The 23,056-nt window shown below is 36.4% G+C and overlaps 1 protein-coding gene across 1 annotated transcript in view; it reads left to right on the forward strand.

The window, feature by feature from the left end:
* ism1 (isthmin 1) overlaps positions 1-12,363 on the forward strand; it is a 29,717-nt gene extending 17,354 nt beyond the window's left edge. The window contains exons 3-6 of the mRNA XM_056470627.1: positions 3,088-3,367; positions 6,335-6,478; positions 9,385-9,474; positions 11,226-12,363. Coding sequence (XP_056326602.1) covers positions 3,088-3,367; positions 6,335-6,478; positions 9,385-9,474; positions 11,226-11,743 — 1,032 coding nt within the window. The 3' untranslated portion in view covers positions 11,744-12,363. The remainder of the gene's footprint in view (positions 1-3,087; positions 3,368-6,334; positions 6,479-9,384; positions 9,475-11,225) is intronic.
* The last annotated feature ends 10,693 nt before the right edge of the window (positions 12,364-23,056 follow it).

A 23,056-nucleotide genomic window follows, 5' to 3' on the forward strand; every position in this document is an offset into this window, starting at 1 on the left:
GGCCCCGCCCACTAACATAGAAAAAAAGCCCCACACACACAAACACACACACACACACACACACACACAGACACCGGTCAAATGAAGTCACGCTGTGCAGATGGATACTATCGACAGCCTACCCAAAGATGAAAGCTCAGCATTATAGCCCAGAGTGCTTCTGGAAACTACATGCTTAAAAAGAAGACTTCATCAGTTTGTTAAAGGAAGGATCAGTAAAGACTGTCAGAACATGGATCAGTGCATCATGAATCAGTTTCTACCCCCATTTCACAAGTGTAAGTATGTGCGATTAAAACTGTTGCCTCGTTTACTCTAGCTTGCAAATTATGTATTTAGTTGTGTTTTGTTACTTGTAACCGCGTGTACTGTATCAGGTTAACTCTTTATTTTCTCATATCGCGTGTAAAGCCACGTTGAAAACGCGACGTGTGCCGCTTTGTTTACGGATCGGCAGCTATTCCTACACACATGCAACGGTCAAGTTTCAAAATATTTCAGCTTAGGTTCAAGGGAGGTGTCCAAATTGCACCCAGCAAGCTGAACTGGCACTCTAGTCTAGGCGAACGGTGAGGGTAATGTGTGTGTGTGTATGTGTGTGTGTGTTCCGCAGGGCCGGTTCAGCAAGCTGAACTGCTGCTCTAGGTTAAGGACGATCACGCCACCCTCAACCCGAAAGTGAAAACAAAAGTGACCCGTTAGCAAAGTGAGGACGGGGGGTGTCGCAGATATAACTGTGGACGCGAGTGGTGAGGGAGGTGTAGCGGACGTCTCCCTCTCTATTGGTGTTGTGTCTTCTAAGGAGGAGGAGGAGGTGTTTGTGTGTGTGTGTGTGTATGTGTGTGTGTCTGTGTGAAAAGAGCAGGTAGATGGTGACGCGCTCCTCGCCAGTTCTTGGAGTTTTTGCTCAATAAAATAATTTGTCGTCTGTTTTTAAGTGCATCGTCTGTATTTACATTCACCCACTGGCAGCCAAAATCCACACCTTACACTATAAAGCGTGTATGCACTGTGACTACTTTTATATTGTTGATTAGCTGCTGGGCATTTCACTCTGTCTCGCGCTGAAGGCTGTCAGTTTCGACCAATCGCAGCAGGCTGTCATCGGTCCAATCAGCGCAGATTAGCTTCGCGCTGAGGACGGGTTTGGGTACAAATGAATCGCTGAACGAATCATATGGGAGTCGCTGGGATAATTAGGTAAAAATAAATGCAGATTATAAGACCATGAAAGTGTTTTTTGACCTTGCATGCATATTAGACTGTTGTTGGAGACCCTTACAACCTAAATATGACCTTATTTCATGTATAAGCCTGCCTGTCAGACATTTCACACTGGATGAAAGATCATCATCTTCAGCTTAACCTCGCAAAAAAGGAAATGCTTGAAGTTTCTGCCATCCCGACTCTACACCATAACTTTTCAATCCAGATGGATGGGGCAACCATTACTGCATCCAAAATGGTAAAAAGCCTTGGAGTAACGATTGATGACCAACTAAACTTCTCTGACCACATTTCTAGAACTGCTCGATCTTGCAGATTCGCACTCTATAACATCAGAAAGGTCCGACTCTTCCTATCTGAACATACAGCTCAACTCATTGTTCAAGCTCTTTTTCTCTCCAAACTGGACTATTGCAACTCTCTACTAGCCGGGCTACCAGCTAACTCTATCAAACCTTCTCAGCTGCTTCAGAACGCAGCAGCACGAGTGGTCTTTGATGAACCCAAAAGAGCACGTCACTCCGCTACTCACCCGTTTGCACTGGCTGCCAGTTGCTGCTCGCATCAAATTCAAAGCTCTGATGTTTGCTTACAAAGCGACCTCTGGCTTTGCTCCTTCTTATCTGCTCTCACTTCTGCAGATATATGTGCCCTCCAGAAACTTCGCCTCGTTGTTCCATCCCTAAGAGGGAAGAAATCACTTTCCCGAACTCTCACATTCAATCTGCCCAGTTGGTGGAATGAACTCCCTAACTACATCAGAACAGCAGAGTCACTTGCTGTCTTCAAGAAACGACTAAAAACTCAACTGTTTAGTCTCCACTTTCCTTCCTAATCTTAACTGCCTCTCTGGCTATACCACTAACTGTGCCCTCTCTCACAAAAAAAAAAAATTACTAATGCTTAGCTTCTTAGACTTTACACACCTGAAACTTGTCTGTAGCACTTGTTCACTGCTGCTCTTATAGTTGTGTAAACTGCTTCCTTGTCCTCATTTGTAAGTCGCTTTGGATAAAAGCGTCTGCTAAATGACTAAATGTAAATGTAAATAATATGGGCTCTTTAAAATCAAGATCATGATTTTTCTCACAATTCTGTAAATGTAAAATAAAGGTTAATATGATTAGCCTATTATTATTGTTCATTCTCAAACATATGGTAAAACAACAATAATATTAGGCCCATGTGTAGGTCTACTGTTGATTAAAATGCAAAATTTTGTATAGTCATTATGGTGGACTTGAACAGACTTTTAAAATGTCCCGTTTGTTAATTCACAGTAAAATTATGACATCAGAATATAACTCTTCATAATTCCGAAGTTTTTGGAAACAGCGACCAAATTTTTAAATATTTTTATTCATTCATTTATTAATTTTATTTTCGGCTTAGTCCATTTATTAATCTGGGGTCGCTGTTTTTTTTATGTATAGTTAAAATAAAATAATTTATTTATTTAAATATTGATCTATATTGATACAAATGTTGAGAAATATTGAAATAAAAATGAATGAAAATAAAAATAAAACCAAGACAATAAAAATAATGCTTATAGAAAGGTCAATGTTAAATGTCTGCTGTTTATATTCTATTTCATGCATCGTTGCTGAATTAAAAATATGAACAACTTTTTATTGATTTACTAATTGCATTCAGAATTATTTAAATATTACATAAATAACAAATCTATTTAGGTATCACTCATTTCACAAAATGATTAATAACGACTTCCACATTGAAGTTTAATTTTTATGGTTGAGTGTTTGTTCAAATCCCTAATCTTAAGGATAAACAAAATAGTTAATAGCAACATCTGCCTCAGTAAACACTTGTAATGACAATATTCTTCCACTGTTTTAGGTCACCATAGAAGTGGTGGACAGTCTGGAAGGTTCTGAGCCAGAGAAGGGAATGCGTAAAGAAAACAAGCCTGGCTGGGCGGCTCCTAACTGGAGGAACTGGTGGCAGCGTTCATCATCCTCGTCCTCATCGTTTGTGTCCACTCCGAAGGGGCCTGAGGAACAGGATTACCCCTACGAGAGCAACACAGAGGACAGCAACTTCCTCAAGCCGCTCGGAGACTGGGAGAGAAGAGTGAAGAGTGAAGCTGGAGCGGGAAGCAGAACCCAGACTGAATACGGTATTTCATCAGCACATTATGTACACGCTAAAAAAGCTTTTTAGTTGAAGCAAAAAAACATTCTAGTCATTTCAACTTACAAATTCTATTACAACTTACTACAACATAATTTCAAACTGACTTAAGATATTAGGTTAAATTTGGTGTAACCAAGAAAAAAGGTTGAATCCTAATTAACTTATGATGAAATTCAAATTAATGTACCAAAAGCATTTGTTGTCATGATTTTAAAAAATATTTTTTAGGTTTTTACACTACTCACACAGCCTGATTTTTCTCATTTTTGCACTAATTAGTTTTTTCCACTGCACCTTAAGACTGAACCAGCCTTTAAATTTTCTTAACATTGAATAAGATACAAACACTTTTTGTTAAAATGTTAACAATACTGGTACAGATACAGATGTGGATAACAAATCATTTCTAAATGAAGTATCTGCTTTTCAAATACTTAAATCTTCTTAAATACAGTATTTTTAAAACAGTTTTCTTAATATCTAGATATTAAAGTTAACTTCACCTCTAACGATCTCCCCTGACTTGGAAAACAAGGCTTTTGTGGAAGCATGTGCTTGCTTGTCATGTAACACAGGACAGATAAAATGAAGTTTTTTAGGACAAACATTTCACTAAAGAACTGAAAAAAGTTGGAAAGTTGAACTAAATATTTGTATAATTTGATATAGATTTTTTAAAAGGTATCAATACAAAACAAGCTGACTGCAAGTATAAATTGGTAATGCAGTATCATTGTGGCATCTCAACAAACTACTGAAGACAGCAAAACCAACAGTTGTGAGAGGGGATTAAAAGACATCCAAGTACAAACATATTTTTGTTTTTTTACTTATGGAGACAAAACGCACAGACACAGGGATGAATCTTTAAAGTTTGTATTCTGGTATATGGAGTTTACCTTGAAAGGTTAAAATATGAAGGAAAAACAAAGAGCTTGGATGCATCATGACCTATTGTCTTAATGAAGGGCTCTGACGTTAGGTGACAGCATCTGTAATTTCCACTGCAGATGATTTATGCTGTCACTATAACAAGGACAGCACCTCATACAGAGTCTGTGATTGTAGATTGTTTCCTGTAAGAGACAGATTCCTGTGTGGCGGAGTCTGTCTTCATGACAGAAAACACTCCTCAACATCAAAGGAGGAAAGAGAGAATCCAGAGCATCTGCTCCTCCAGAATAATAGCTCTCTTTTGGACTTTTTTGGTAGGTTAGTGAGGAAAATACGCTTCTTTTAAAAACATTTAAAAATAGTACCGATCCCAGATTTGACAGGTAGTCTAAGAGACTGACAAACACATTCTTACCCTGTCACCACTTGCCCAAACTCTTTTGCACTGCAGAAACTCTCTTTGATAGACGAGTAAAGATAATACCAATCTGAAGCTAAAAAGGCAGCATATGAACGGTCTTCATGACTAACAGACGGTCTGTTGTGGCTGTGACTCATTCCTGAGGGTTTGCTGTATTTGCTCTTGATTGGCTTATTCGTTTGCATTAGCGGTGAGTGTAGGAACTGTGGCTAGTGTGGGTTTTAGACATGTTGTTGCCTGTGATTTGGCCCGCACTCGACTGTGACCATGTGGTTTGACGGCACTGAGAGTAATGCTGTCTTTGAGACCAAAGGTCTTTGTTTTTCTCTCATCAGGGGGGAGTGGATATAAATGTGGTTGCTTGCTTGGTTTATATATATATATATATATATATATATATATATATATATATATATATATATATATATATATATATATATATATATATATATATATATATATATATATATATATATATAAAACAATTACAATTACAACAACAACAACAACAACAAAACACACGTTTATGCTCTAAATTAGTTTTGTATACAAAAATAAATGTGGTTATTATTATTATTATTGTTATTATTATTAATAACTTTATTTATAATTTTATTTCTATAGAGCTTTTACAATGATTTGATTATGTATCATCATTATCAATAAAAATAATAAAAATAATTTTATATTTAGCATTTTTTATATGAAATGTTTAATTATATTTCTATTGGTTATATAAATTAACAATAATAATAAATTAAGCATTTTATATATTTGTATTGTATATATGAATTATTACTTATCATATTTTTATTGGTTATATAAATTATTACTACTACTACTACTACTAATAATAATAATAATAATAATAATAATAATAATAATAATAATACAATTAAGCATTTTATATATTTGTATTTTATGTATGAATTATCTTATATTTTTATTGGTTATATAAATCAATAATAATAATAATAAATAATAATGATAATAAAGCATTTTAAATATTTGTAATTTATATATGAATTATTTTATTATTATATTTGTTTTGGTTATATAAATTAATAATAATAATAATAATAATAATAATAATAATAATAATAATAACAATAATAGCTGTGTTTTGGCCTAAACAGAAAATGTATTAGCTCATGTTGGTTTCAAGCTAATACATTATGACCAGAAATCTCTGCATCTGGTAGACTAATAGTAAACGCCCAGGATATAAAAACTGCCTTTAAGGTCATAAAATTATAGGAATGTCAGAAAATGCATTTTAGAATTTCTACAATACTCCACCTCAAAATGTCTGTTCTGGTTGCCACTCGATAACGTCACTGAAATTTACCAGTAGTACATGCATGTTGTTTAAAAAGCAGTTGGAAGCTGGCATAAGTATGCAGACTTGGCTCATTCACTCACCCTCTCCCAAGTGTATGAGTCAATTAGAGAGGTATGCTAATGGTATAGAGCAGCAGGCCTGGTTTAAGAGCCTCAGGTATTATAAACATACGGTCTGAATCAGATCTCCACAGTGGGACAGGAGTACAACAACACGGCCTGCGCTGGAATCATGTCATAACACTCAAGTGCCAGTGAATGTGTGAGATTTGACTGGTTTTCTGCCTCTCGTAGACTACATAGATGGGGAAGGCGACTGGAGTGCTTGGTCTCCATGCAGTGTATCCTGTGGAAATGGTAACCAGAAGCGGACCAGGTCGTGTGGTTATGCCTGCACCGCCACAGAGTCACGGACATGTGACATGCCCAGCTGTCCAGGTGAGAAAAGTGTTCATTTGGAGTAACCCATCCGCTTGTTAAAGGTCCCGTGAAATGCTTTGAAATGTGCATTTTTTTTATTCAATGTTTGATGTAATCTGAGGGTGGGACATAGTGTAGCTCCTCCCCTTTAAAAAGAAACAGCCAATAGCATTTTGCTTTTATCACAGCTCTGCCAATGAGACTGGTTGAGCTCAAGCGCATCAAGTGAAAAGCAAATGTGAAGTGTCTTGAAGAGGACAGGGCATGTCAGATACTACAGAGCATTTGATTTGTCAAGATTTGATGAAACTGAAGTATGATGCCTCATTCAGACTAGCAGCGACTTTGTAGCTGCCTGTCGCTCTAGGTGGCGACCTGCTGCTCTCGCAGGTCTGCGTAGCTATATAGAGCACGAATGCAACTGGCCTCTGAGCCAGCGAGAGAGGATCACGTGAGCTCTACTGGTCGCTCAAGAAAGTCACTTTTAATTTGCATAAAGTTGAAGGATTCTCAACTCTGGCTGTTTCTCATTAAGCGATATTTAGCGGTCGAGCAAATGCGTGGCTGCCGGCTGTGTGTGACAGTCTTACTAGCCAATTAAGTGAGCACATTTTCGTTCTGCCCAATCAGAATTGCACAACCGAACAATGCGGAACGCCCACAATAAAACAAACAAACAGGAACGCGCAAACAAGTAGGATGATGGAGTCTGTCACTTCAGAAGCATTAACAGAAGAATTAGGCCCAATCCCAAGTCTACCCCTTAGCCCCTCCCCTTACCCCTACCCCTTGTTTTGCGAGTTCCAACCAAGGGGTAGGGGTCTCCCAATTCTGTCCCAAGGCGTAGGGCTAAGGGCAAGGGGTAGAAACCAAGGGGTAAGGAGATCCACAAATTAGTATTTTTTGTCATTATTACGAATTTTTACAACAAACAAGCATGTTATAATATATTCATAGCCGGGTTCGTATTTTACCGTCATGCTTTAAAAAAAAACAAAAAAAAAAAACGCTAAAATAAAAACCTTTAAAATTTGCGATCTATAATCCCTAATAATAACTCCTGTATAGCAGTCCACAACATTCTGACACTCAATGACACTCGAATACCCTGTGAGAAAAGTCTAGTGGCTAGGAATTACCTTTTTACAGTGTCTGCTATAATGTTAAAGTAGTTTTTGGTGTGTTTACATAGATGAATATGTTACGATCTTATTGCCACATTTTGCAGTGTCTGCTATAATGTTAAAGTAGTTTTTGGTGTGTTTACATAGATGAATATGTTACGATCTTATTGCCACATTTGATTGTTATGATAACATAATAAATGCCTTCAGTGATTTCTTGAAGATAAACACCAAAAAAATAACACAACTGGAAAAACTACAGCAGTCGCGATCGTGTGATCTCATATGAAGCAAGAGATCGTGATGGCATATGACTTCTGCAGGTGCTGTAGTGCTGTCCCAATTCTTAGGGGTACATTTTGAAGCCCTTCCCCTTAACACTTATTTTTAAGGGCCAAGGGGAAGGGGAAGGGGTAGGGATACAAAAATTTAATTGGGATTGGACCTTAATAATCAAAGAAAAACAGCACAAGGACACCAAACAAAAACAGGTCATTTGTAAGAGCTGTCATAGAATTATTGCCACAGCATGAGGAAATACAACAACCAGCCCCTAAAAAAGCGAGAGGGGTCTGTCTGCAGACTCAGTGCATATGCAATCTGAGAGATGCTATCTCAGCTTGCATCATAAAGGCTGCATCCAGATGCTATTGAAAAAAGTATCGCCAATGACACTGAATATAGTAGCTAGCAACAGCAAAGTACATTTTCAGTTGTTTCAGTTGTTTGCAGCTGTTACACCATATTAAAAAAAACATCACAAAGGGACCAGGAGATAACTAACACCATATTTCCCTATTGTTTGCTCTAGACATTTTTTATTGCAAATCAAATCGAAATTGCAAAAATAAATAAATAAAAATAATAATAAAAAAAAAATAATAATAAAAAATAATCACAATTTGATATTTCCCCCAAAATCGCACAGCCCTACAAAGCAGCATTACAATGTTTTTAGCCTTAAAACGTATTTAGTATGACTGAACAGATCTTCTTGTTCCCCACATGATCACGAGGAAAAGAACCAGAAGTAGTGGACTGTGGCATAGGATGTAATGAGGATGACAACTCTTATGATTCCACACTCAGTTATGGCATCATCAAACTACGCTTTGTTTGTTGTGAATATGTGCCCTCTAGTGGCGAAAATTACATACTGTGCCTTTAAAGCAAATCTTTTACAAAATCATGGAGTGCACTTAAGTCTTTGGACTTGCTAAACCCCCAACACTATTATTTTAGAAATGTATTTAAAAGTTGAACAACTGTCTGACCATCTATGATTATGATTAGGCATCAATTGTTTTACAGCACACTGAGAGCGTATATTTATTTGTACCTTTTTTTGTTCGTTTGGACCAAGAAACTGTGACCTGTGACATCAGACTTAACAAGCGGATATAGGTTACACAATAAAAGTCATTAAAACTGATTACAAGTGGCACATCTACCGCTATTTTTCAATATAGAAGTAAGCCGTTTCTGTAAATGTGCAAGACATCAGCTTCATTAGCAGCAGTAAAGAATTAAAATAAAATTTAAAAAAAGGATTGCACTACAATCCATTGTGCTAACTAGGAAGAAAACACATTAAAAGAATATGGTGTGAAATACCTGTTTGCACCAAGCAGCATAACAAGCTGTTTTGTACAGCTAAATAGAACTGGAAGGCACTGGATGCGAGATTAATTAAATGTTTGAAGTAAATGTTTGTGCCTTTTCTTATGTGGGAAAAAATAGGTGGACACATGGTCAAAATGGCCATCATTAACAAGAGTTAAACACTATTTGTTTGTACAGGGATTGAAGATGCTTTCAAGACGGCAGCAACTGAAGTCAGTTTGCTCGCTGGAACTGAAGAGTTCAATGCAACAGAGCTGTTTGGAGTTGGTGAGTTATTTTGCAATTAAGCATCACTTGGGCAACTGGTCGCTAAGAACATAACAACAACAACAATCCAGTCTTGATCTAATAGAGTTTTAACTTGTAAACAACTATTTAAGTACTATCCTTAAAGCACTATAGAAAAAATATAGACTGGTTAAATAATTGTGCTTGCATGATGTGACTAGGAGGATTCTTCATAAAGCGCAGCTAGTTTAAATCATCCTTAAACTTAATCTTTACTCATTGCACTGGATGATTCTGATTCATCTAAAACAGGGGTGCCCAAACACTGTCCTGGAGGGCCGATGTCCTACATAGTTTAGCTCCAACTTCCTTCAACACACCTGCCTGGAAGTTTCTAGTATATCTAGAAAGAGCTTGATTAGCTGGTTCATGTGTGTTTATTTGGGGTTGGAATAAAAATATGCAGGACACTGGTCTGGGTGGCGCGGTGGCAGCAAGAAGGTCGCTAGTGTGAGCCTTGGCTGGGTCAGTTGACATTTCTGTATGGAGTTTGTATGTTCTCCCTTGGTTCGTGTAGCTTTCCTCCGGGTGCTCCGGTTTCCCCCAGAGTCCAAAGACATGCACTGTAGGTGAATTAGCCAAGCTAAAATTGTCCATAGTGTATGTGTGTGAATAAAAGTGACTTGGCTGAAAAGAAAATGAATAAATGAAGGACACCGGCCCTCCAGGACTGAGTTTGGGCACCTCTGATCTAAAAGAACCAACTCCTAGTAGAACCATGCCGGTCCTACGCCACCCAAACCGCGACCTTCCGCAGGGGAGTTGGTTGCTCTACCAAGAAGGCTAAAGACCATGGCCTCTAGCGCCTGTCGCTAGAGCACCTTTAGAGGTCAGAGGAGTGAGGTTTACCTGCACAGCACTTACTAGCTGGCCTCCGTTACACTCACCCCCCTAAAGCTCACTCCCATCCGGGTCACAGCACCAATGTAACCCTGGCGGTCCTATGCCACCCAACCCACTCCAAGCTGGTATCGAACCAGCGACTTTCTGCATGGGAGTCGGTTGCTCTACCAAGGAGGCTAAAGACCATGGCCTCTAGCGTCTATCGCTAAAGCACATTTAGAGGTCAGAGGAGTGAGCTTTACCTGCACAGCACTTACTACCTGGCCTCCGTTACACTAGTCAGGGATCTAAAAATTAGGACCACAATTAGATATTAAGGAGTAGAAACAGTTTAATTGTTCATTAATTCTGTTAATATATTTTAAAAAATGCTCACGGTATACATATTTACTTCATGTTAGGATGTACTGCTAAAAATATATTGTTGTAAGTCAGTCAGTCAGTCAGTAGGAACGAACTACAAACCCTAAGAATCTTTATTTATATAACAGTTAATAAGCTCTGATTATGTTAGTCACACCAGCGTGGACACACCACGTTTTTCCACGGCCCCACAAATTGTACTGTATAGCAAGGGGTTTATATGCTTTTGATATTGGTGGGGACCTAATTTACCATCCCCTCCATCCATACTAATTCTACCCTTGCTGTAGAGCCATGCTAAGATTCAATCATGAAGACTTTAAGAAGATTTGAAGCATGCACAGAATCCTTACACACGTTTTGTTTACGTCTGTGCTGATACTTCTAGAAAGAATGTTAAATTACTTTTTTCTTTTTTGAATGATGGGAAAAAAAGATCAGCTCTGTCTTTGAGTGAACATAACTAAAGTCTTAACATTACTTTAACTGTGTGATCTTGACAACTGTCATTCATTCCTCCTCAGATACCGACAGCTGTGAGCGTTGGATGAACTGCAAGAGTGAGTTTCTCAAGAAATACATGAGCAAAGTGGCCACCGATCTACCAAGCTGTCCCTGCTTTTACCCAACCGAGGTGGCCTACAGCACCGCGGATGTCCACGATGCAGCCACCAGACGTAACTTCCGCTGGAAAGACGCCAGTGGGCCAAAGGAGAAGCTGGAGATCTATAAACCCACAGCCCGCTATTGCATCCGCTCCATGCTCACGCTAGAATCCACAACATTGGCAGCCCAGCACTGCTGCTACGACGACAGCATGAAACTCATCACCCGTGGAAAAGGAGCCGGTACGCCAAATCTTATCAGCACAGAGTTCTCCGCTGACCTACACTACAAAGTGGACATCCTACCCTGGATCATCTGCAAGGGGGACTGGAGCCGCTATAACCACGCTCGACCCCCCAATAATGGACAGAAATGTGCAGAAAACCCTCAGGATGAGGACTACTATAAACAGTTCGAAGAGGCCAGGGAGTTTTGAACACTATGGACTTTCGAAAACAGAAGCAGAACTTGTATTGAAAGCTGGCTGTGCGTTTGAATAGGACTTGCTATAAGAAACAGACAGCACCGTCAGCAATGCACAGAGATCTTCATATGGTCACCCTCAAAACCTTGCGTTCAAAGATGAAAATCCATCATGGTTCTCTTTGTATTATGTATATTATTTGGGGAATCTCAACATTGAATTTTTTAAGGAGTAAAGGGAAAGAATGAAAGGGAAGTTATCAGGAATCACCAATGCACCAATGATCTACCAACAGCGAGAGTTTCCCATATTTTTGCATGCTTGTATTACACTTAACATGCAGTTGGAAACCCTCTCCTCAGGACTCTCCAACAGGACATTGGATACAACATTCAGGTTCCTGTGTAAACATGCGTATATTTGTCTAGCTGGATGAAAGAATTCCTACATAATGTCCTGTTGTATCACGGTTCCGTTTTTACTAAGAACAAAACAGCCCTCTGCGTAATCTTTGCAAAGTATTTATTAAGTCATAGTTATGTGTCAGTGGTAGGAATTTGTGCATCTAGATGTATGGACACGTTTTGAGTGCTAAATAAACAGACCATGTCACATTAATCGTCATCATCAAACGTTAAATGTGCAGAAGATGAATCCATATGAACTGCTGGGGTCAAAGGGTCTTTCACCTTCTATTACAGTCAAATAAGATCTGTCTTCAGATATTAAACACTTTAAGCTATTCCACAAGACTCCTATTAGCTCCATCCAGAAACAGGCCTAAGCTCTGCTTTTGATGTCTGACGCAAAATACTCTTCCCCCTTTAAATGGGGCTCAGATTCTTTCTTCTTTTTTTTTGCAAGCTTGCTCATATTCTCAAATTCCTCAGTAATTTCTCTGACTACGATCGCGCAGTCACATGAATAGCGGGCCGCATTCTTATGGCCAGTGTTAAAACCTCAGAGCACTTCTTTAGATGCTTGTGTAAATTAGGTTTTCACGGTTTTGTGTTAGATCAATATTAGCATAAATCAGCACTCTTAGTATTCATCTGATAGAAAACATTACCAATGGTTTTGTAGCTGTCAGCACATTCTTGTTGAGGTTTTTGAAAATTTCAAGCAAATTCGGCAATACATTGGCCATGTCTAGACTTGGTAAGATGCATTTTAATTGATTGGAAGAACAGGATTCCCAATCTTGTTTACACCCTTTTATTACCATTCATTTCTCATCGACTTTCTAAAGCAGGGGTGGCCAAACCTTTTCTTAAGAAGGGCTAAAAACAAAACTTGATTGAGGGTGGTGGTTGGTTTAAATAAACCAAACTGTTATATGGTAATTCCTAATATTTAAAGATAAATTTACTTTTAAAAATAATCATATTAATAATTATATATATATATATATATTTATTTTTTATTTTATAATGAACTTCTTGCAATAAAAACAAACAATCCTATTTCTAATGCTGAATACATTAAATACACGTGATTTGCTCGTCGAGAATCCTTACCGTTAAAATCTGATTCATGCACAATTTAATTGAACATTTAATTTTCATTTGCTTTTTGGTATCTCAACAATTAAACAAACAAAGGTTACGTTAAAATTAGTAATGAGCTCTGTTTAAGACATTGGCCTTAACCCTCCCATCCTCCTCCCTCTCTTCTCAAATGGAATGGCGGGCCAAATCAAAGGTTACCATGGGCCAACGTTGGCCTGCAGGCCCTAGTTTGGGCATCTCTGCTCTAAAGTGAATGGTCAATGAGCAGGCGTTTGCATTAGGGATGCTGATTTTGGTTATTTTTTCAACCGACAACCAATGCTTGTTAACCGAATATTAACAGTTAACTGGTCAGATTAATATTAAATTATTATTTAAAAAAAAAAATTATAATTGATGTGTCTATTTTGTGTCTGAAACATTAAATATTGCATTTTAAAATACTATTTTTTTTTTAACATGCGAACATATTAACAACAGAACATCTTCACGCACCTGCAGTGTTTTCAACAGCATAGAAAAAAGAATAAACTAAACGAAAAGAATAAAATAAATAACCCTGCCCTAGATATTTTTCACTTAAATGACAAATTTAAATTACAAAACAAAAACACTGGCTGAATCCTTTTTAAGAACCCGCATAAGCAGTTTTTTTCCCATCATATTTTGATGTTTTTTTTTCTTCCGTCAAAAAAATAAATAAAAATTGCAATCTACCCCAAATCGATTGCTTCATGGAAAATCTGCATTTAATTAATGCTCCACTGTAATTTTTATATCACAAACCTCTGTCAACATTTTAAATAGAAGTCATTATTAAATAGAAGTCTTGAGCGTCTGGTTTTACCTTAGAGCTTGTGTGCTTTTATTTCCTCTCTCACTCACGGTTCATGTGCGCGCTGCGTATGAAGAAAGACAATGACAAGACTCACATGTTGACTTTTTGTAAATTATAGGCTACTATAGCATATAACAATTTTGTTGTTTACATATGACACTGCATTAATTTGCATACATGTTTTATAAGCTATAAAATGAATGCCTCAGTTTGGTGCGGAGACATCATTATGCAAAAAAGAATAAAATCTTTGGATTCGTTTAATTTGTAGATTATGTAAGCTATTTTGAAAATGGATCTTTTATAAGAACTATTAATAACTGTAATTTTTCAAATGGAAAAAAAGGTTGGTTTGTTGCTTGTACTTAAATCATCACAACTATAGCCTATTTGTTGTGTTTATGAGCAGTGCCGGAGCACACTCTGATGGAGAGAAAATCCTGACGCTCTGACTTGTGGCCGGCTTGTTTTCAAAGCAGAGCACATTTCAGAAAGTTTTGTTTTGCGGCTTCTTTCTCCAATTGTGCAAATAAACAGAGGTGTTTATGACATGGAACCAGGACAGAGGCAACCAGCATCAGCGCTGGTTTGCCATCAACTCGTTGGTGTCAAACTGTGACTAGCAATATTCTTCTTTCATTTTGCTTATTTAGCAAAATGTGTCTGTAGGCATGCATGGTTGCATGCGTTACCGTCCCTTGAGTTAACAAATACGTGTTGCACATTTACGCAGCCAATTAAAGAAGAAAAAAAACTTTCTGTTAACGATGAATCAGTTATTAGGAGCATTCCTAGTTTGTATTTAACTTTTCTAATCATTACATCTAATATTATGAAATAGGTTTGCAGGTTTTACATATGAATAAGAAATGAGACACTGAAAATCATTAATGCTCTAAAAGAAATAGGAAAAGTATTAGAAATGGTTGTAAACATTGACATTTTCTAACCTTTAATCCAAAACCTGTCAACTTCAGATGACAAATTTTACATCTAGTCTCCCTTAATGATTGAAAATTAAAGTGTAGGTGATTTTATTTGATTTTTTGGTTTCAGTTAATGACATTTATCCTGATGAATGTTTACATTACAAAAAGGATCTGCTAAAGGCCATTTACCTACACTCAAAATATTTTTACTCCTTGTTTAGACTACTTATTTAAAATGAGCTGAATCAACAATTCTTGAGTTTTTGGGGAACAACTTAATTGTTTTATGTTCAATCCGCTTAAATTCGTAAAAACAATTACATTAATCGATAAAACCTAAGCTAAACAATTAAACCTAATCAAATTGTGTTGAGACAACTTGAAGCAATTGTGTGGAAGCCTGCATTTTTTACATCTACCTGTTGATAAAACGTATAAAACCTGTATGCATAAAAACATAGACACCCATTTGAACCTCTATTAACATCATCCATGTGAAAAAGTGCCTCAGTAATACAACATTATGTTGGTTTGACATCAGCAACTACCTGCATTTGGTGCCTGGCAGCTGTTAAATATTGACGCATGTTCACAGTAAGTCAAATAATTGTACATAATGACCTTAACGGGTCAAACTTCATCACAGAAGCCCACTGCGAGTAACATGGAGCACAACCTCGTTCTGACGCGATCAGCAGGACATAGATCAACAGGGTTTAAAGTGCGTTTGCCGTTAGTATCAAGTGAATTCTCATGGTCTTCTCCCTGTCTCACCTTCATAAAAGCTCTTTGGAGTGAAGGCTAAGCTTACAGCATGGAGCAGGATAAGCAGCAGTGATCTTTATTGAATCAGACCGTCTGCTTCAGAGGCCCCTCCACATCAAAGCAAACAGCCTGCTTTATTTTAAAACATCAGGCCTGTGTTAAAGCGGTGGCAGATCCCCCATACCAACTCACACACACACACACACAGTCCACATGTCCTAAGAGAAGTTACACCGTTTCTATTTACAGCACCGCTCGGCTTCCGACGCACTAACGGCTATGGATAATAAGAGACTTATGCCTTCACTGAAAATGTAGGTGTTATTTATCAGAAAAAAACAACAAAACTCTTAAAGTTCAGAGGCCTGTAGCATTAAACGAGTTTAACAAACTCTGGGTTGCAGAGTAAGTTTCGAGTTGACAAAACCAAAGAAATTCAGCTTGGTGAGGAACAAGTTAAGTGGTTTCACAAAACATGATATGAACATTCTCTGTTAACAGAGTTCATGACAGAGATTTTGATTAACATATCAAAATAATAAATTAGGGCTGCACGATATTGGAAAAATCTGACAATTGCCATATTTTGTTTTGCTGTGACATAAATTGCGATATGTATAAAATTTTACCGGATGATTTGAATAGCTCTATTTTGGAAAGATTTTATTCATTTAGATCAACTAGGGTGATGAAGTTGTTTTATAGCTAAAATATATTTATATATGAATTACAAGCCTATAAAAATAGGACAGAGTACAAATAAAATGCCCTTTATGCTTTTCTGGGTAGTCTAACAGTCTAACAGTTGACGAAAGTGAAGGAAAAAAAACCTTGAGAGAAACAAGGCTTAGTTAGACAAGACTATTTCTCTTCTGGCCAGACTTCTTGTGCAGATCTGCAGTCTACACTGAAAAAATGTTGAAATTGTCTGCAAAATTGTTGAAAACTATTTATGTGTGGTGACTTAAACAAATTAAGTTTAGTAATGTTCAACTTAATTTATTTGAGCGGAATGTAAACAAACATTGTTTTTATAACCACTTAACTTAAAAGAATTTAGTAAATGCAAGGAATTGTCTTTGAATTATTTGTATTCAGTGTAGGTGCCGGAGGCTGAAATGAACCATCAATTACTTTGGTATATGTTTTACACAGTGTGTCCCCTTTCAGCAACCCAACACTGAAAGTACAACCCTCAGTGGTGGGAAATACATTACGTCATGTCTAGTTAATTTTGTACTTCAAATGCTTAAAAACACTTATCATATAAATATTTCAATATTCAGTTTAAAACACAAAGGTCCGATCTTGCATTTATTTTTCATATATTACAAAGTGTCCTGTTTAGTTACATTTTTGCAAAAAGTTGTGACAATCAATCATTTTTAAAGATTAAATTATCATTAAGTGTAACAAGTTTATACACAAAATATATATATATATAAATATTTGCATATATAGAAAAAGAAGTGTACAAATGATTTGGAATTTAGTATTAAATTTATTTTCTGTATTTTATGTACAGATCAGAATACGTATGCTGTTTAATTTGTCAGCCCCTTTCACACAGTGATACTGGTAAACATCCAGAAAATCTCCGGAACAACTTTACCAGTAAATAAAAGTGTGTTTACATAGGCAAGGACATTCTTTTTTTCGGAAATGACAGTTCACACATCCATTAAAAAACACCAGCAAATTTTAACATCATTAACCAGAAATAACCTCTAAACGGCTGTGCTTGTATTTGTAAACATAGAAGGGGTCAGGCTTTTGTTGATGGTTTCACTTTTATTTAAAGCTTTAGCATTAATGCACCTGCTTTGTCCCAGAGACATCCAAAAGCAGAAGCGCGAACCACAGCAAAATGTTTACACATTTGACCTCATTACAAATTCTGTGGATGGATAAGTATTGTGAACATAGAAACATTATCTGACTAGCATCAAGCAGCTAAATGTGTCTGGAAAAATATTCAAAGGCTTTTATTTTTCATAAACAGGACGGATGAGAATGCGTCTGAATGTTCTGATTGGCTGGAGTAGACGTCTCACGTCAGCATGTTCTAAACGTGAACGTGCTCTTTGCGGCAATTTTTTTTCTTCTACGTTCATACAGCGCAGCATTCCGACAAATTAATGGTAATGTTACAACTTCTCTTTCCGGAAAATTGCCAGAATGAATTTACCGGTGTTTTCAAAAAGGGCCTGTTCACACATGATCCTTTTCTGTAAAATTGCCAGTAATTTTTCGGAAAGGTCTGTATGTGTAAAAGGGGCGAATGTAACACTATTTTACCATATTTTGACATTTACCCTATAAAGTAATTTAAACACTAGACACTATACTTTTAAATTGCTATCTAGAAGTATAGCGTTGTTTATAAATTATTGATGCATAAACATAGATCTGGTCTTCCAATACAAATATTATAAAATATCCTTAACATTTAATTTTTTTAATCCCTTTACAATCTATCTGAAGTGAAAGAGCCAAAAGTACTGGTTAGATCATTTTACAACTAAAAAACACTTTGCAATGATGCAGAACCACTACTTGGCTTTTATATAAGAAATCCCACAGTGCCGCTGACCAGCTCTTCAGTTATTCTCCCTCCTCCAGTGAGAGGTGTGGAGTGGTGGTTTGGAGCGAGGCTGTTTTTAGACCAAATCCAATTCGCTTCTGCACTCTTTCTCTCAGCGCTGGCACTTTATGGGTGGTGTAGCACATTTCAGGAAGTGTCTGGCCCGCAATGCCGCAAGGGCCGCGGCTGCTTGGCGGGCTTAATTAGAAGGCAAGAACCTGGAATAGCTGACCTGATCTGCCAGGTCGCCGTTTGGCGAAGAAGACTAGCTGGAATGCCTGGGCTCACAGGGAGAGTGAATGGAGTATTACCTGGCCCCATGCCTGACCTAGAGACGACTTGTTGGCACAGGGTGCAAAAAAACTCAGGGAGGGGTTGGGAACGAGGGCCACGCAGCTGAACAAACAGGTCAAGTAGCTGACAAACACCTCAAAGGGGCTCAGATTAACTCTCGCGAGGGTTCGTTCTTATAAGAACACATAAAGGCGGCTGAAAATGCACACATGACCTTACGACCTTAGCCGTGACCTTAGTCTTTCACCTCACTACACTGCACAAGTGTGTGACCTTAGAGATAACAGGACTAGACTATGGGAAAATAGAAAATGAGCATGTTTTGTAGCTTTAGATTTGCTGTTAAAAATTACACTGTTAAACCTATATTTTATCTGAAACTATGTTGTTGTCAGTAGTGAATGAAATTGTAGTATACAAAATCTTATTGGTTGAAATAAATGAGAATGCAAATAAGAATTAAATGTTTTACAGAAGAGATTACTCATTTGATAAATTAGAATATACTCCTAAAATATATTTTAAACTTTTTTTTTAAGAATTTCGTTTTTAAAAGAATCACTAGTGTTATTTGAAACAAGAAAACATACAAGAACATAATATAAATGTGGTCAACATCATACTGAAACAAAGATTCAGGCGCAAAAATATTTTTCTAAATATTAATACATTTAGGATGTATTTAGGAAAACACAATTTGAAGATATGTGTAATTGAAATCCTTAATTGAAAATATTATATGTATGTGTATGTGTATATGTGTGTGTGTGTGTGTGTGTGTGTGTGTGTGTGTGCGTGTGTGTGTTTGTGTGTGTGCGTGAATTTTGTTGTGTTTAGAAGAAAACACACCAAGATCGACATGTTTATATGCTGTTATTATTACTATTTTGTGTAAGTATGTTCCAACATGCACCCAAAATCAGTGTCCACTTTCGTCCGTTTCGAATCGCGTGTACAGAATCCGTTTGGGAAACAGCATCTATTTATCATCTGACATCTATCTTGCTTTAGGGATTGCATAGAAGGGGCGACGGCGCCTGTAATGTAAAGGAAGGGATTCCTGCCGTTTTTACATTTTTTCAAGTTTCCATGCCTAAATAAAATGAAAGCACAGAATAGATTCACATTTAAGAGCAAGGGGTGCGGTGGTATAGGTTGCGTATAGGGACTATTGGTTCTTTAATGTTTATTGCCATCCTTCATAGAAAGATTGAAAAAAAAAAAAACAGGAGAAACACAGGAAAATATTTTTACGGGATGATAGTGGGATAGAACTGTAAAATACAGGAGAATCCCAGGAAAAAAACAGGAGGGTTGACAATTATGGCTATAGGTGAATTCAATAAACTAAATTGACCGTAGTATAGTATGTGAATGAGTGTATAGATGTTTCCCATTACTGGGTTGCAGCTGGAAGGCCATCTTCTGAGTAACACCTTTGCTGAATAAGTTGGCAGGTTCACTCTGTTGTGGCAACCCCAGATGAAAAAAAAACTAAGCCTAAGGAAAATGAATAATTGTGTTTTTGATAAAGTTTTTTTAATTAATTTATGCGAACGAAAAATGTTAACATTATACATTTAATTGTAATTCTCAATCGTTTACATTTTAAATGTTCAACTGATCCCATTGGAGACAAAAAGAACTGTATAGGTCAGAGGTAATTTAACTTATTTTCCCACTAAATTGACAGATCTAATTTAAATAGATCCTTACCATGTTTACTCGCCTAGTCTGAAATATGACTCTGATCCACTATAAACAAATAGTAAACTAGTCAGTCAGTGAGGAAAGTTACGTTAAGTTCTCTTTTCTATGCTGAAGGGGTGTCTGCCGGCTATTTCCAGCACAGAATGTCCTTGTGTGACAGGAGCAGGAGAAGACGAGCTGTGAGCTCTGTGTACGTGACTGTCTCTGTATACACACTTTAGACATGGTAAATAATAGTGCCCAGTATAGAAACAAATGTTACCATTTTATTTTGACCGAGGAGCTTACAGTTTGATTTTAGTTTAAAATCCTTTGGACACAGACATTGTGCCTCTGAACTAACACTGCAAATTATACAGTAAATATCGTTGGTTGATAGTTACTGTATTAAATTTATCTGTGAGCAAATAAAAAAATGCTAAATGTAAAATAACATGTAGGATTAACAACCTACTTCTGCGTGCTGTTGAAATAAACATGTAGGCTTACGAATTGCTAATGATTGTGGTTTTCGAGGTTTCATTTCATCTTTAGCTAATGTAAAAAACTAAACAACAAAAAAAAAAAAACAACGCATTTGTAAATATAATAAAATGGATATATTTAGCAACATGCTCATTTTCTTATATTAATTTTCTAGCTAACCATTACGTTTATAGATGCTGAACGTATGCTGAGGTAAATGTGATGATACTTTGTTACATTGTTTACAAGCTGTTTCACTGATGTCTTTCCTCTGTGAAAAACTGATTACTCAAGCAATACTTGACAGATGATACATTGTAGCAAGTAGTGCTTCCATATACTATTTCTACTCAGAAACCTTTTGATGTCCATGTAGGTTCATTTTGTAGCAAAGATATTATCAGTTGACGTGTGAACTGAGATAACAGCAGTCTATCACGAGACGTCACATTAAAAAGAGCACATAGGCGTATTTGTAGATTGAATTGAGTAATATAATAACTTTAGCAATACTAATATAACAATTTCTTGTGTATTTTTTGAGACTCATGAAAACGGCATATGATTGGGATTTAAAGGGACAGTACCCCAAAATGTATATTTTCTGTTAAATAGTCGAGAAGTCACTCTCATGGATGGCCTGAGAGTGACTTCTCGACTATTTAATAGAAAATGTGACTTTTTAAAAATACTTCTGTCTGAAGACTGCTGTGTGAATACATTCAGGACCGTTTCCTGCAGCTGTGGATTAAAGATACAGATCTTGTAAACAATGTTCAGTTTCAGATTGATCATTTCACTTCAATAGGCCCCAATGTATATGGAGGACCAGGAGTGCCGGTAAGAAACAAAATGAAGAATCAAAATTATCATTTCAATAATTGAAGCATTAAAATGTGCATAAATAAATCACAATTTAAATGGACAATTAATGGACAAATAAATGTACATAATTAAATGTGTTTATTAAATGACATTTAAAATCACAATTTAAATAAAGCAATAAAACAATGCATTTAAAATATCTTTTAAATGTACAAATAAATAAAACATTTTATAATGTTTATTTAAATCATGTTTTAAAACGCTGATTAATGAATCTTTAAACTCTAAATGCTAAAATGTTTTTTTTCTCTGTCCATTGACATTGCGCACTTCATTTACAAGCGAGAGAGGGTTTAGCTCAACTTAAGGCAAAAGTTGATTGGTTGCTCCCACATGTGGACTGTCCAATGGCATTTTTAAATTTATTTTCAACTCAAGAAAAGCATGTAGCAAAAGGAAAAGAAAAACAAGTGGCAAATAGAGAGAGAAAAGCATTTGTTAAATGTCTTTTTAAAAAGCTACTTAAATTGTGCATTTAAATGCATTTTAAAAGATTTATTTATTCACTATTTTTATTGTTTGATTAATCAGCATTTTAAAACATGAATTAAAGAAACATTTATAAAATTGTAAATGTATTTATACATTTAAAAGTTATTTTAAATGCATTGCTTTATTGCTTTAATAAGTAACATTTAAAAGCACACTTTAATTAAACATTTAATTACATATTTTTTTTGTCCATTAATCGTCCGTTTAAATTGTGATTTATTTATACACATTTTAATGCTTAAATTATTCAATTGATAATTTAATTCTTCATTTTATTTCTAATCGGTACTCCTGGTCTTCCATAAATGTATTGCCAGGAGACGCAGGGAAAAAAAATCCCTATATTCTTTTATGACAGTCAAAGCCCTAGTAGCTGTTGAAATTAAGTCCTTGTTTCCGCCGAGAGAATACAGTGCAGTTTTGTACGATACAGAATGGTAAACCTTGATCCGGCTTGCATTTCCAATGCCAACAGAATCCATACTTGAAAAGCATGTTGTATGTCAGAAAGCAGTAATGGAGGTCACCTGATAGGTGTGGTTTATGCCAGAAAATAGCAATCAATGTCATTTTGTAGTTAGGCATGGGACAATCACCGTTTTCAAGGTATACCGTCGTCTGGGAAAGTCAAGGTTTTAGAACCGCCAAAATTTTCCTGTAATACCGTTCCTAAGGTATATGCACAATTTTTTTTTGGACAAAAAAAAATCCAAAGATGTTTTATTGTAAAAAAATCTGTGTTTTTGTAACTAATGAAGACAGCAGAAGTCAATGATTCACTTGAATTATTTAGCCTGCCATGTTTACGGTCTCAAAATATTATAAATCTTTCAAAAAATAAAATATATTGTGTTC

The sequence above is a fragment of the Danio aesculapii genome, chromosome 13 (assembly GCF_903798145.1).
Source record: "Danio aesculapii chromosome 13, fDanAes4.1, whole genome shotgun sequence".
NCBI classification, from domain to species: domain Eukaryota; kingdom Metazoa; phylum Chordata; class Actinopteri; order Cypriniformes; family Danionidae; genus Danio; species Danio aesculapii.